This window comes from Dermacentor albipictus, unplaced genomic scaffold (genome assembly GCF_038994185.2).
Source record: "Dermacentor albipictus isolate Rhodes 1998 colony unplaced genomic scaffold, USDA_Dalb.pri_finalv2 scaffold_91, whole genome shotgun sequence".
Lineage (NCBI taxonomy): Eukaryota > Metazoa > Arthropoda > Arachnida > Ixodida > Ixodidae > Dermacentor > Dermacentor albipictus.
The window spans coordinates 135,001-149,267 of record NW_027225645.1 but is presented as its reverse complement, the minus strand read 5'-3'; the positions used below and the strand labels follow the sequence as shown (position 1 = coordinate 149,267).

At 57.1% G+C, this 14,267-nt stretch overlaps 2 protein-coding genes and 2 non-coding genes across 4 annotated transcripts; 1 reads left to right on the top strand and 3 right to left on the bottom strand.

The window, feature by feature from the left end:
- Positions 1 to 2,759: 2,759 nt before the first annotated feature.
- LOC139053333 (U2 spliceosomal RNA) lies at positions 2,760 to 2,948 on the bottom strand. Its single transcript, XR_011510414.1, has one exon. It is a non-coding gene; the product is annotated as a U2 spliceosomal RNA (small nuclear RNA).
- Positions 2,894 to 4,400, bottom strand: LOC139053322 (uncharacterized protein T26G10.4-like). The gene has a single exon (XM_070530360.1). The coding sequence runs from the start codon at positions 4,385 to 4,387 to the stop codon at positions 3,110 to 3,112; it is 1,278 nt and encodes a 425-aa protein (XP_070386461.1). The 5' UTR covers positions 4,388 to 4,400; the 3' UTR covers positions 2,894 to 3,109.
- Positions 4,401 to 4,629: 229 nt separating this feature from the next.
- On the bottom strand, positions 4,630 to 6,685 carry LOC139053324 (uncharacterized). The gene is made up of 2 exons (XM_070530362.1): positions 4,716 to 6,685; positions 4,630 to 4,648 (listed from the first exon to the last, which is right to left on the bottom strand). The coding sequence occupies exons 1-2, from the start codon at positions 6,683 to 6,685 to the stop codon at positions 4,630 to 4,632; spliced, it is 1,989 nt and encodes a 662-aa protein (XP_070386463.1).
- A 4,869-nt stretch (positions 6,686 to 11,554) lies between these two features.
- Positions 11,555 to 13,369, top strand: LOC135908062 (small subunit ribosomal RNA). Its single transcript, XR_010566189.1, has one exon. It is a non-coding gene; the product is annotated as a small subunit ribosomal RNA (ribosomal RNA).
- The last annotated feature ends 898 nt before the right edge of the window (positions 13,370 to 14,267 follow it).

Below are 14,267 nucleotides of genomic sequence, written 5' to 3'. Positions count from 1 at the left end.
TTTCGGGGCATGTCTTGATGAAATAATTGCAGTTCAGTTCGTTGGTTCAATTGCATTTGTTGGCTCCTTGCAGCATGTTTAGATTTCATCTTTTTCAGTATTCCTAGTGTTCTCATTGTAGTATGAATAACCTGCAGATTTTTCGTTGTTGTTGTTATGCGTTATACAATGCTGAGCGATGTTTTTCCTTTCCTTGAAGCTAGCCATAGAAGTATAAAACTTTCTATAAACTCATTACAATAAGAATCCAGCATACGGTTCATCATCGGCTCGATAAACGTTCGGGAAGTGGCGACTTTTAATGCCGTGATCATGAAGCTTAACAGCAGAGCGTGTTCATCAGATATGCCAGGGGTGACGTAACGCAAGGCGTGAATCGAATCTAAGATTGAAATGGCGTTCTGAATTCTTTTGGTTCCAGATAGAACAAACAAAAATATATAAAAAAAGCATGTCATTGATTGTCATTCAAACCTCAAGAGCGCGTGGAGAAAGTGTTCCGGTTTACATTCGGCAAATCGAAATGAACGGCTAAAATTAACCTATCGTCTGGTTTCATGCGGGAGATCACGTGCGCACGCAAATTTCTTCGTACGGGAATTTTATGAAGTGAAGGCGGCTACAGATCATTTCCTTTGTCTAGTTCATGTTCGTAGGCGCAAATTGCAAACGTAATACTTGGAGGAACGTTTCCACTAATCTACAGGGGCTCTCTCATTTCTCCGATTGCTCGCAAACACATTGCATTGCTAGTCGTGACGTTTCACAGTGACGTTTCACCATGCCCGTCGAAGTTGATTACCAGTACCGCGCCAGCGTCGACCGGCCGGCGAAGCGACGAACTCAGCAGCGCATGCGCGAGGCCCTACAACACCCCAACCGAGCTACCCTGCTTATCGGAGAGAGCGAGTGCGCGTGAACGCGGGCTCGTCTGACGATCTGGATTAAAGAAAAAAAAAAAGTGTGTCCGAGATATTGACAAAGACAAGTGGTCGCTGTCGCTCTGAGTCTTAGCGCGTTATAGAAAACGTGGGATGGCGGTGCTTCCTCGAGGGTCTAAAAGTACAATCTTCGAACTAGCGCTCCCGGCGGAACGTGGAGCTAGCATCCTTCTTCTTGGAACGGTTTGCAATGGACTGCTTGAATGTGCCGACCACGCGTCACGGGTCGCGTATAGAGCCAACGTTTGGCAAGAACGCGTCTAGCACAACCGATCGCGGTTGCGATAACCCATCGTTGGTAGCGAAAAAAAGAAAGAAAGAAAAAAAAAACACCTACCCGCAGCTTGTTAGCAGTAACCGTAAATGTGGTTCTAAATATAGGTTCGCTGGTCACTGAAACTTTCTCATAACGCACACCACTGTAGTCCAAAAAGAACAAAGCACGCACAATGGATATGATACAGCCGTCACCGCATGATTTCGCGTTTTCCTTATTGCATTACTTTCGTGGGCATGCGCGCTAGGGCCACGCAGGCCAGGAGGCAAGGGGAAAAATAAATAAGAAATGATACGCGATCCTCAGCATTGACTTGGCTGATGTGGCACTCGCATTTATGTTCTTTACCTTAGGCGAGCGCAACGCGCCAACTGAACTCCAATTTCCCATAACGGAAATTCGTATTTGGCCATTTGGTTGTATTTTTGGCTGATGTTCGCGTTTTTCGCCCGAGCATGCGCTTCACTGCGCCGCTCGTTGCCCCTTCAATGCGGCTTCACTGCCCTGCAGGCGTGTTCTGCGTCAAGCCGAACCACCAGGCAAAAAGCCTGGGCGCCGCCATCTTGTTGAGAGCGGCGCCGGGGACACAATCGCGCCTAGCTCATTGAGTTTTCCCCCAAAACTGAACGAAATAGCCTTATTTAAATGAGAAAGATGCCGCGAGTGCCGCAACGAAGGACCTTAAGGATTACCGAAGGGTAACTGAGGGCGACGCGACGAGCTTTGGAAAGAAGAATGATGGGTGTAGCGCTACGGGGGATAAGAATAGAGCAGATTCGGGGGGTGAGCGAACAAACGCGAGCTAATGACACCTTAGTTTAAACCAAGAAAAAGAAATGGGCGTGCGCAGGGCATGCAATGTGGGGGGAAGATCATCAATTAAGGGTTACCGACTGAATTCCAAGAGAAGGGAAGCGTAGCACGGGGTGGCGGAAATTTAGGAGGGCAGATTAGATTAGGAAGGGCGCAGGCACTAGACGGCGACCGTGACCGGGCTTACACGTGACCGGGGTGCTTGGAGAATAATGGGAGAGGTCTTTGCCCTGCAGTGGTCGTAGCCAGCAGGATGATGATGACGAAAAGGTAGCAACAGGTATTCATAACATACAGGTTGGAAAGCTGAGGCACCTCTGAACCCTTGAATATATTTCGCCACACTTGGCCATACGACAAGTTTGTTTTCGAGGCGCTCGGTCCCACTGCAGCGAAAATGTTGCCGGAAATCGGGCACTCCATTTTTGTTTCATAGGGAACCTTTCTTCCACTAGGGCAGCGGATTTTCGCAGGGCGAGCTTGCTGTCGTTTACGGATCAAAGCGATAGTGAACTCCAAAATGCAGTGTTGGCTTTGAGTGGGACTTACATTGATTGCAAAACCCACGGCTAATCACCCTTCCCCCCCCCCCCCAAGTGGCTCATTACAGCAGACAATCGTTCAGAAACACCGGCATCGTTGCGTATAGTATGGGAATGGTGCGTGTCACGTGAGTGCTCGCTTCGAGCTTGTGTTCTTCATTTTGATTGAATGAAGTCTCACCTAAGTGAGCGGGGGCCGATCCCGGAGGTAGTGCAATACCGGGCCGACCTGCGGCGGAGGTGAAGCAGGCTTCAAGCACTCCGCCAACTTCCAAAAATAGGTTTAATATCGTGGGTCCATATAGAACCCGTATCAGATATTAAGCTGATAAGAACAGAGTTTTTATTCATGCTAGTTACAGAACATCAAAAAATACAAGTTACAGAACCAAGGAGAAAACGAATAAAAGGTGTATAATCTAAAAACGCAAACAAATGGCTAAAAAAACTAGTTAGTGGTGTTAGTAATAAAAGACTAAAACTGTAAAGGTGTAAAACAGTGCAAAAAATGGCGCTTCTCTAAAAACATAAGATCATTAAGAGGTGCCGACATGGGCTCTAAAAATCTTTGTAGAGGCGCTTATTGTGTCACTGATGCACAGGCGTTTAAGTGTCCGTAGGTATGACCTACTGCACAGCCTGCGCATCACCCGGTCGTTCCCCACATCCCAGCTGCCAAGGCAGCCGACGACCACCGCGTCCACCGTCACACGCTGGAACCGCCGGAGGAGATGACGCTGTACAGGGGCGTACTTCTCCTCCTTAGCCTTCCGGGCGTCCTGGAACGCCTGCAGCCTGTTCTCGAAAGGGCAGCAGACGTCCAGGATGAGTGCCTCCTCTCCACGGGCCAGTACCAGGTCGGGCTTGAGTGATGTGTTGCCTACGACCTGGTTCTCCGCAATGACTGTAAACCGACCCAAAGCAGCCTTTTTTATTCTGGCGACGATGGTGTTATGGCGCTCCGTCATGGCCCGGCTCTGCCGCATGCAATGGCAAAGTACATGCGGCAGTGTCTCCTCCCCATACCCGCAGCGTCTGCATCTTTTGTCCGCCGCGGGTGCCCAGAGTCTTGTGGCGTTGAGGGGGAGGAGATTTAGTCGGGCTCGATGAATGAAGCGCCAGTCGATGAAATGGGTGTAGCGGCCGGACCTCATGAAGTGTGAGTTTGCCGGGTCGGCCGCCACACACACCATCGCCTTGCCCTGGTTCGGTTTGTCTTGCAGAGATTGGTCCCTTTCGGTGGAGAGGAGCGCCCGGATGGTCTTGATCAGCTTGTGGCGGTTCCTCGCTGACACAGAGGCCTCCCCGCAGTTGATGCGGGCTCCATGCTCCAACAGCTCCCAGGCGACGGAGAGGCGACGGGAGGCTTTGCGGGCCTCCGTCCACACAGACTGGACCTGTGTGGACGTTTGCCGAAAGTCGCCCTCCGTCTCGCCTGAGAGGTAGGCCTCCATGTCCTCGGTGTTCGCGGGTCGTCTCAGCCGCCTTGACACTACGCCCTCGAGCTCTCCTGCTGCACGCTCCCGGACCTCCACGTCGGTCGACGTCAGTAGCTTGAAGGCTCCATCCACCCGACAGATGTCGCTGAGCTCCGCCGCAAGTGGGATCCCTGCACTGCCAGCCTGTGAGCTTCCGTACAAGTATTCATTGGAAGCTCTGGCTGGCACGTACAGGGTCTTCTTGATGAGCGGGCGGAGCTCCTCGTCCAGGCGTTGCCACTCTCCCTTGCTGGCAAGGCCCACCCGCATGGCAAAGTTGAGGGCTGGATACAAAAATGTTTTGATAGCATCCAGCCTCTGCCATGGGGCGAGCATAGAGGAGAGCAGCTTTCTGCCCAGGCGGATGGCCTCGTCGACCGTCGTCTCGTCCGGTAGCACCCTGAACCCCACTGGACGGCCCAGGAACTTGTGCCCCTGGAAGTCGCCAAGCGCCGGAATCGGGTCGCCACCCACGGTGAAAGAGGTGGGCCGTGTACCCACGGGGTGGCGACCAGACAGGTGTAGAGACCGGCACTTGGCGGCGTTGAGTCGCAGCCCGAGCCGGGCAGACAGGGCTGTTACACGGTCCAAGCGGCTCTGCAGGGTGGCGGGATCCGCGGCCAGCAGCGTCAGATCATCGGCGTAGGCAAGGATGTTGTGCTGCCTATCGCCTCCCTGTACTGCACGGATGACCGGGTCCACCACCAGGTTGAAAAGCAGGCCGCTCAGAGGACAGCCCTGTCTCAGCCCAGCTCCGATGGTGATTGGCTCCGTAATGCCAGCTGCTGCCACGACGCAGGTGGTGTTGGCGCGGTAGAGGTCTTCAACGATGGTAGCAAAGGCCTCCCCCGCGCCGGCGCCGCGGACAGCGTCGACGAGGGCCTGATGGGCGACCGAGCCGAAAGCGTTGGCAAAATCGAGGAACCCCACGCACAGCTCCCCACCTCCTGTCCTAGCATCATCCAGGCGTCCCTGCAGCACGAAGTTGTGTTCAAACACCCCATCGTGCGGCAGGAAGCCCTTCTGACACCTGGACAGTACCGCATGGTCGCCCAACCACCTCTGCAGCCGGGTGGTGAGACACCCGGCATACAGTTTGGCGATCGTGCGACCAAGGGCAATGGGTCGCCAGTTTGTGGGGTCCTCGCGGTCGCCCTTCTTGTATATCAGGATAGTCCTCGTCGACTTCCAGCTCAGGGGCGTGCGGCGGTATTGGAGGCATACGTTGTATACCGCCGCCAGGAACCTGCCCTCAGGGTCCACCTGCCTCCAGTGGTGGTACGTGAGGCGGTCCTCCCCTGGAGCTGTACTCTCGCATTTACGGAGCTTGGCTGCGACTTCTTCCGGTGTAAAGGGGCACAAGTCCAGTTCTTCGGTGGCTGGAAGCCTTGACCTCAGGATGCTGGTATCCACGGGTGTTGGTGACCAGAGGTTCGAGTAGTGGTCCTGCAGTGCGTGGGGGTCGATCGGACAGAGCTGGGACGGGCCTTCAGTGATTAGCCGCACTGCCCGGCGCCGGTTCCTTCTGTAGAGAGTTTGTATCTGCTGGGGGTTGTCGGGGTTCACCTCGCGCCTCCGTGATTGGCGCGAGTCCCCGACTGGCAGCCGCAGGTGTTTGGTTGCGGCTGCAATGGCACGGTCAAGGATGTTTTCGAACCGTGCCCACTCCCCAGCAGACTCAGGCAACCGGCTCAATGCCCGCAGCTCTGCCGTTTCGTCCGCTAAGGTCCACGCACTGCCCTCTGGCCGTGTGGTACCAGCATGTTCGTCCTGGGTCCCGAAGTCCTGGTTGCTTCCGTCATGGTCCTGCACCTCTGCCCTGCCCGGGGAGAGCTCCTGCATGGCCGCCGGCTCGTGAGCCTCGGAGACTGGTGCTCCCGGGCTGCCTCGGTTGGACGGCAGCGATGGTGTTGGAGAAGGGGAGGCCGAGGCCGCGGTCCGCCCTGACTGGTTTGGCGTCCGCGGAGAAGGTGCCTCGGCCATCTCGCCATCGCTGCTGTGTCCGGGTGTTCCCCGAGGTGCCACGGGAGACGGCTCCTGGTCGGCGGCCTGCCCGGTCGCCACTGCTGGTGTTCCAGGAGGGTCCTCAGCGGGACCCTCGGTGCTGTCCTGCTCTGCTGCGGGGGTGCTGTCGCTGTCCTGCTCTGACGCACCAGTGGCAGTACCCGCGGCGAGATCACGCCTGGCCGCCAGTGCCGCCTCCCTCCTGTGCCACTGCTCGTGGTTGCCCAAGCCCCTCCTTGTGGGGAAGGACATTGGGCAACTGCCACACTGGTGTGGCAGGGCAGCAGGGGGGGCGGCAGTCAAGTTGGCTGCAGCCAGGCAGGCGTGAGAGGCTGGTCGAAGCCCCAGTGTCTCGCCGCAGATGGTGCACACGTTGATGGTGCGCCGGATCCTGGTGCCGTGTTCGAGTTCCAGGTGCCGCTGGAGGGACTGCCGCCGCGCTGTCCATTTGGCCGCGGCATAGGCAGCTCGGCAGCCCTCTTCGCAGCACCGGACCGTTTGGGGCACGGGAAAGAACACCGTGAGGGTGCCATCCTCACGGGCCGGCTGGCGTTCCTGCCTAGGGGTGATGGGGTCGCCATCGTCTTCACTGGTGTCATGGGCCGTGCGGCCGTGGCCCCCAGAGTCCATTGTATGGTCTTACCTTCCGGACCCGGCGGCTCTCCTTAAAGGAGGCCAGGTCCGGAGGCTAGGGGGCCACCAGGGGTGGCAGCTAGTGGGCCGGGCCCATGACAGACGATGGCGAAGGCAGGGGCCAGCCGGTTGTGCCCCAGCACAGCACCAGTCGGGACGGCAGGACCAGCGGGCACCCCGCAGGCAGGCAGCACCAAGCAGTGGTCAGGCCGAGCGGGGCAGGAGTCTCCGGGGGGCGGCAGGCAGCGCCAGGCAGCGGCAGGACCAGGAAGCGGGCCGGTGTGGGTCGTCCAGGGGCCACCAGGTAGCAGCACGCGGGTTGTCCTGGAGGCAGTGCAGCAGGGAGCCGAGGGCCTGGAAAGATAGGGCTGGGATAGGGGAAAGACCTTGCTATGACCGGAGCAGGTAACCGGGCGCCTCTACAAAGATGAGTGTGTCAAAGGCCGGGCAAGCCAGCTGCAGTGACTACACTTTGATCTTAGCCAAAAGGCCGAGAAGCGATGTCTTTCACTTCACTCCATTGTACCACTGCCTTGTGGGTGCCCTGGCGACATTGGTAACCTCAGCAACAGCGTGGGCAATCTTATAAAACCCAGCCCGTCTAGAGACTCTATGCTCTCTATCTCGCGAATCAACTCGCGACGCCTCAGTCTTTCACTGTTAACGAAACGCCGTCGCGTAGAAACGAGACCCGAGCGCAAGCTTGTTCGCAAGGCAAAACCAACGAAGGCAACCTCGTAGAAAACGGAACAGGCGAGCGGAAAACACGCGCAAGGGGAATGCTTACTTCCGTCTGAATGCGACCGCTCAAGGCGGCTTTCTTTGAGGCCTTCGTTTCAAGCCCGTGCGCAAGTGTAATACACTACGCGCATTTCCCTCATTTCCTTTTATTTACCGCAAGGCCCACTGAAAGTTTTCATACGGCACAGGCCGGGACGGATTGCAACGTGTCGATTCGACCGCTAGAATTAGGTAGCGCGCCTCATGTACGAATGAAAGAGAATGAAAAAAAAAATAAATATAGAAAAGGCTGCGCACTCCTTCCAACCGGAAACATAGAGGGCAGGAAGATCGCCATGTGGAGCACAGGTGTTGTTAAAAAAGAAAGAAAGAAAGAAAGAAATAGCGCTACCCCATCATCTTTACCGTGTGCGTGTATACACACACACGCACACATATGCACGCGCACGCACGCGCGCGCGCGCACGCACACACACACACACACACACACACACACACACACACATACGCACACATGCTAGCATAGCTTAAGCACAGCTGGAAAGCTCAGCCTTGCGCAAGAAAAAAGGACCACGCCCTTTCGCAAGCCCCTTTGAAACTTTTAAATGAGAAACATGTGTACAGCGAGGTCGTTCGAAACTGGCGCGAAAACGCATCCGCGCCATCTGTGTGCGGAACTAGGAAAACCTACGGCCTTCGCCATACAGAAAGAAAGGTAGATGGCGCGAGCTAACGCTCCGTTGCATACTAAGAACGAGAGCTAGTGAATAATGGCAGAAACGTCTTGGGAAGAGAGAAAAAAACAACAACAACAAAAAAAAAGAAAGACACGCAAGTTGTTGGCTCGCGCAAGCATTCTATTTTACAGCGAGTAAAGAGCATAGCAACTTCTCACAAGAGCAGCAAGAAAGACAAGAAGAACGTGAGAGAGGGGGAGAAACAGGCGCGTTTCTTTGGAATGCAGAGCATGCTGCACACACTATGAAGTGCCAAAGAGACGGGGAAAGCAGATGGCGCGATTGTGTATGTCCTCAAAGCTTGAAAACAATTTCTAAACTACAAGGTGTGCCGAAGTCCGCCTACTCTCATCAGGTTGCTCCCGCCTCCAATTGCATTTAAATTAAAATTACAGTCGCCTCAGAGGCAGAGAGAGAGAGAGAGAGAGAGAGAAAATGTGTACACTTGCTTCGCGCAGCTGCACCCGTTCAAATTTTACAGCAACAAGAGCACTCCCGCAGGCACAAAGTCCGCTGCCGCGTCCGCCGGGGCGGAATGCACTCGCTTCCGTAAATTGTCGTGCGGCAGACTGCTGCATCGTAGCACACCTGAAACCGCGCAGACGTCAGCGATCGCCGCGAGATCGCTGCGAGCGCTAAAGTCCGAAACCACGTCCGCCGGGGCGGCGGGAGCTCGATACCCCTTCACGAAACTTCTGCGTGTACACCGCCGCACGGCCACGGCGGAGTCGCTGGCATCCTGCGCGCAGTTGCATTGCGTCGCGCCGGGAATCGTTGAAGCCCCACGCAGACGTCGGCGTCGGCCCCGACCTGGCTGCGAGCGCTCGAAGAGACCAAGTCCGAAGCCACGTGAGCCGGGGCGGTGTGAGCGCGACTAAGTCCGAGACGACGTCAGCCGGGGCGGCGTGAGCGAGACCAAGTCCGAGACTACGTCAGCCGGGGCGGCGTGAGCGAGACCAAGTCCGAGACTACGTCAGCCGGGGCGTCGACTAAGTCCGAGACGACGTCAGCCGGGGCGTCGAGCACGCCGCGGTCGCTTTTCCCACTCTTACTCGAAAAATGGCGAAGGGGCCGCGCTAGCGTGCCTTGAATCGGTGAGCGGCGGTACCGCGGCGATCGCGAGAGCTCAAATCGGCCGTGCCAAAGCCAAATATTGGCGCTCGGCTCGGCGCAGTACGCCGCCTTGTCGCACGAGTACGGCCCCGTGGAGGTCTGGTCACTTATCGCTGCTCTTATAAGGGGCCGTACCGCCCTGGCCGACGTTGTACCGTAGTGCCGTTTTCGGCTTGCGCGTGTTCGTGGTGGTGTCCGCGCACCGCTCCGCACTCGAGAATCGTGCCCACGACGACGCGAGCGCTCGGAAGAGACGAAAGTCCGAAACCACGTGAGCCGGGGCGGTGTGAGCGCGACTAAGTCCGAGACGACGTCAGCCGGGGCGGCGTGAGCGAGACTAAGTCCGAGACTACGTCAGCCGGGGCGACGAGCACGCCGCGCGCGCTTTTCGCACTCTTACTCGAAAAATGGCGAAGGGGCCGCGCTAGCGTGCCTTGAATCGGTGAGCGGCGGTACCGCGGCGATCGCGAGAGCTCAAATCGGCCGTGCCAAGGCCAAATATTGGCGCTCGGCTCGGCGCAGTACGCCGCCTTGTCGCACGAGTACGGCCCCGTGGAGATCTGGTCACTTATCGCTGCTCATATAAGGGGGCCGTACCGCCCTGGCCGACGTTGTACCGTAGTGCCATTTTCGGCTTGCGCGTGTTCGTGGTGGTGTCCGCGCACCGCTCCGCACTCGAGAATCGTGCCCACGACGACGCGAGCGCTCGGAAGAGACGGAAGTCCGAAACCACGTGAGCCGGGGCGGTGTGAGCGCGACTAAGTCCGAGACGACGTCAGCCGGGGCGGCGTGAGCGAGACTAAGTCCGAGACTACGTCAGCCGGGGCGACGAGCACGCCGCGCGCGCTTTTCGCACTCTTACTCGAAAAATGGCGAAGGGGCCGCGCTAGCGTGCCTTGAATCGGTGAGCGGCGGTACCGCGGCGATCGCGAGAGCTCAAATCGGCCGTGCCAAGGCCAAATATTGGCGCTCGGCTCGGCGCAGTACGCCGCCTTGTCGCACGAGTACGGCCCCGTGGAGATCTGGTCACTTATCGCTGCTCATATAAGGGGGCCGTACCGCCCTGGCCGACGTTGTACCGTAGTGCCGTTTTCGGCTTGCGCGTGTTCGTGGTGGTGTCCGCGCACCGCTCCGCACTCGAGAATCGTGCCCACGACGACGCGAGCGCTCGGAAGAGACAGAAGTCCGAAACCACCTGAGCCGGGCCGCGGCGGGAGCTCGACGCCCGTCACGCAACTTTGGCGTACAAGCCACCGCACGGCCGCGACTGAGTCGTCGCCACCGTCCGGCTGGCTGCACTATAGCACGCCGGGAACCGGGAAAGAACCGCGCAGAGGTCGTCGTTTTGCCGCGGCGTTGGCGCGAGCGCGCGAAGAGACAAAGTCCGAAACGGCGTCAGCCGGGGTGTCGAGCATGCCGCCCGCGCCGGTCGCACTCGTGCTCGGAAACGGCGAAAGGGCCGCGCTAGCGTGCGGCCCCGTAGGGGCACAGAAAGGCGATTGTTCTGGAAACCGCGCTGTCCATAGGCGAGAGATTGCCGTTCGCGCATTCGGTCGACGCGCTGCGCTTTCACGACTTCGGCATTGCGCTGCCGACGTAAGCTTTCCATCTCGCTCGCGGCGCTGCGAGGCGGCACGATTTTCGCCAAACGCTCGTCGAAAGTGGCACGAGTACGGCCCCATGGAGATTTGGGAACTTATCGCTGCTATTATATGGGGGTCCCAGAGAGCAGTCGCCCCCAAAAGCGACCTGGGTGTTTGATATGCGGCGGGCTTCGTGCCCGTCAAGCGTGTCCCCGGTATCGCTCCCGTGGATCCCACAGCTGACGTCTGCAGCCTCATCCGCTTGATGCGTTAGGGGCTGGTTGTCGGACGACGCTTTCTCCACGATATCGAGTTGTGTTCCGCATCGTCCTCGGACGAGTCAAATGCGAAAGCGCCGAAGGCGCGGGCGTGACCCGTCGCCTGGCGGCTTTGCCGTCTCGGCTACGTTGCAAGTGTCGGTCGGTCCACCTGTGCTGCGGGCTCAAGAGAAACCGCAAGCCGTGATCGAGTCGACACAACCAGTCTATCGAGAATGTTGCGTGCTTCTTGCCGCGTGGCGATACCCGGCCCTTCGGGGAGGGCGCCGTAGCGAGCTCGAACGCCGTCGTCTCGGACTGTGCAAAGTGCTACTCTTTGCAAGAACGAAGCGTGCTGGGGCGCCTGAAGGTGGCCTCGGCATCGCAAAAACGGCGTCCGGCCTGCTTGACAGGCGGGACGCGCAGTTGAACGATTACCTGGTTGATCCTGCCAGTAATCATATGCTTGTCTCAAAGATTAAGCCATGCATGTCTAAGTACATGCCGAAATAAGGCGAAACCGCGAATGGCTCATTAAATCAGTTATGGTTCCTTAGATCGTTTCTTCCTACTTGGATAACTGTGGCAATTCTAGAGCTAATACATGCAGTGAGCCTGAAGCCCTTTGGGCGACGGGTGCTTTTATTAGACCAAGATCGATCGGGTTTCGGCCCGTATTGTGTGGTGACTCTGGATAACTTTGTGCTGATCGCATGGCCACGAGCCGGCGACGTTTCTTTCAAGTGTCTGCCTTATCAACTTTCGATGGTAGGTTACTTGCTTACCATGGTTGTTACGGGTAACGGAGAATCAGGGTTCGATTCCGGAGAGGGAGCCTGAGAAACGGCTACCACATCCAAGGAAGGCAGCAGGCGCGCAAATTACCCACTCCCGGCACGGGGAGGTAGTGACGAAAAATAACAATACGGGACTCTTTTGAGGCCCCGTAATTGAAATGAGTACACTCTAAATCCTTTAACGAGGATCAATTGGAGGGCAAGTCTGGTGCCAGCAGCCGCGGTAATTCCAGCTCCAATAGCGTATACTAAAGCTGCTGCGGTTAAAAAGCTCGTAGTTGGATCTCAGTTCCAGACGAGTAGTGCATCTACCCGATGCGACGGCTCGGACTGAACATCATGCCGGTCCTTTCTTGGTGCACTTCATTGTGTGCCTCGAGAAGGCCGGTGCTTTTACTTTGAAAAAATTAGAGTGCTCAACGCAGGCGAGTCGCCTGAATAAACTTGCATGGAATAATAGAACAAGACCTCGTTTCTGTTCTGTTGGTTTTTGGAATACGAGGTAATGATTAAGAGGGACAGACGGGGGCATTCGTATTGCGGCGCTAGAGGTGAAATTCTTGGACCGTCGCAAGACGAACTACTGCGAAAGCATTTGCCAAGAATGTTTTCTTTGATCAAGAACGAAAGTCAGAGGTTCGAAGGCGATCAGATACCGCCCTAGTTCTGACCATAAACGATGCCAACCAGCGATCCGCCTGAGTTACTCAAATGACTCGGCGGGCAGCTTCCGGGAAACCAAAGTGTTTGGGTTCCGGGGGAAGTATGGTTGCAAAGCTGAAACTTAAAGGAATTGACGGAAGGGCACCACCAGGAGTGGAGCCTGCGGCTTAATTTGACTCAACACGGGAAAACTTACCCGGCCCGGACACTGGGAGGATTGACAGATTGAGAGCTCTTTCTTGATTCGGTGGATGGTGGTGCATGGCCGTTCTTAGTTGGTGGAGCGATTTGTCTGGTTAATTCCGATAACGAACGAGACTCTAGCCTATTAAATAGGTGCGGGGTTCCCAGCACCTTACAACCTTCTTAGAGGGACAAGCGGCTCCTAGCCGCACGAAACAGAGCAATAACAGGTCTGTGATGCCCTTAGATGTCCGGGGCCGCACGCGCGCTACACTGAAGGAAGCAGCGTGTCTTTATCCCTGTCTGAAAAGACTGGGTAACCCGTGGAACTTCTTTCGTGATTGGGATAGGGGCTTGCAATTGTTCCCCTTGAACGAGGAATTCCCAGTAAGCGCGAGTCATAAGCTCGCGTTGATTACGTCCCTGCCCTTTGTACACACCGCCCGTCGCTACTACCGATTGAATGATTTAGTGAGGTCTTCGGACCGATGTCCGGCGCGGCCTTTCGGTTGCGCCGGTCTGTTGGAAAGATGACCAAACTTGATCATTTAGAGGAAGTAAAAGTCGTAACAAGGTTTCCGTAGGTGAACCTGCGGAAGGATCATTACCGGATTGTTCGAGGGTGACGAGCGCCATTGTTTCTACCCCGTGTGGGTGAAGCAGCTCGCTGCGCCCGACGCTTTCCGCCGCTGGCCCCACTTGGACGCGGGGACGGCTATACCCGAACATGCCGGGGATTGCCCGAATTTCGAAGGGCGCCCCGTGCCAAATTTGTTGCGCCCAGTGGACGCCGGCTGCAACCTTGGACGGTTGGCTTGGCCGCGCCCGCGGGTAGAAACGGCGTAACGCACACTGTTGGGTGGGCTTTCTGAAGTCCGCCTCGGCACTCTTGCGCGGAATGGGAGTAAGACGACCCGACCTGCTGCTCTTGCCCAGTACGAGGGGAACGGCGAAGCGTGCGGTCGGTCAAGGAACTGACGGTCGAGAGCTAATGCCGCTGCCGCTTAGTACACACGGAACCGTGGTGCGAGCGCTCTCCCGTCCTCCGCGGCAAACGCTGCCGAGTCTGAAAAGGCTGGCGGCTGCCGGTCGCTTCCTGCGGCGAGTGTGGAGTAACGACCCGACTTTGTTGCTGCCCAAGTACTAAAGGAACGGTGCGGCGCTCGGTCGGTCATGGAACCGGCGGTATTGAGGGTGCGGCTGCCAAGTACGGAAGGAACCGTGGCCTAAAGCACTCTCCCGTCCTCCGCGGCAAATTCCACCGCGCCCGAAAGGGCCGGAGGCTGCCGGTCGGCTCCCGCTCGTGACGCGCGAGGTGTCGAGTTCGCGGTTCAATGCGACGACGTCTGCAGGCTATTTGCCCGCCGCCGAGGGAAAGGCGGCGTTGCTGCGAAGTACCGAAGGAAACGCGGCTTTGCTACGTCGGAAGCGTTCTGCGGTTTGCGGACTTGTGCGCTTTGGGAAGGCGCCGCACGTCGAAAGAGGAAGTACGGACAGACGAGGGA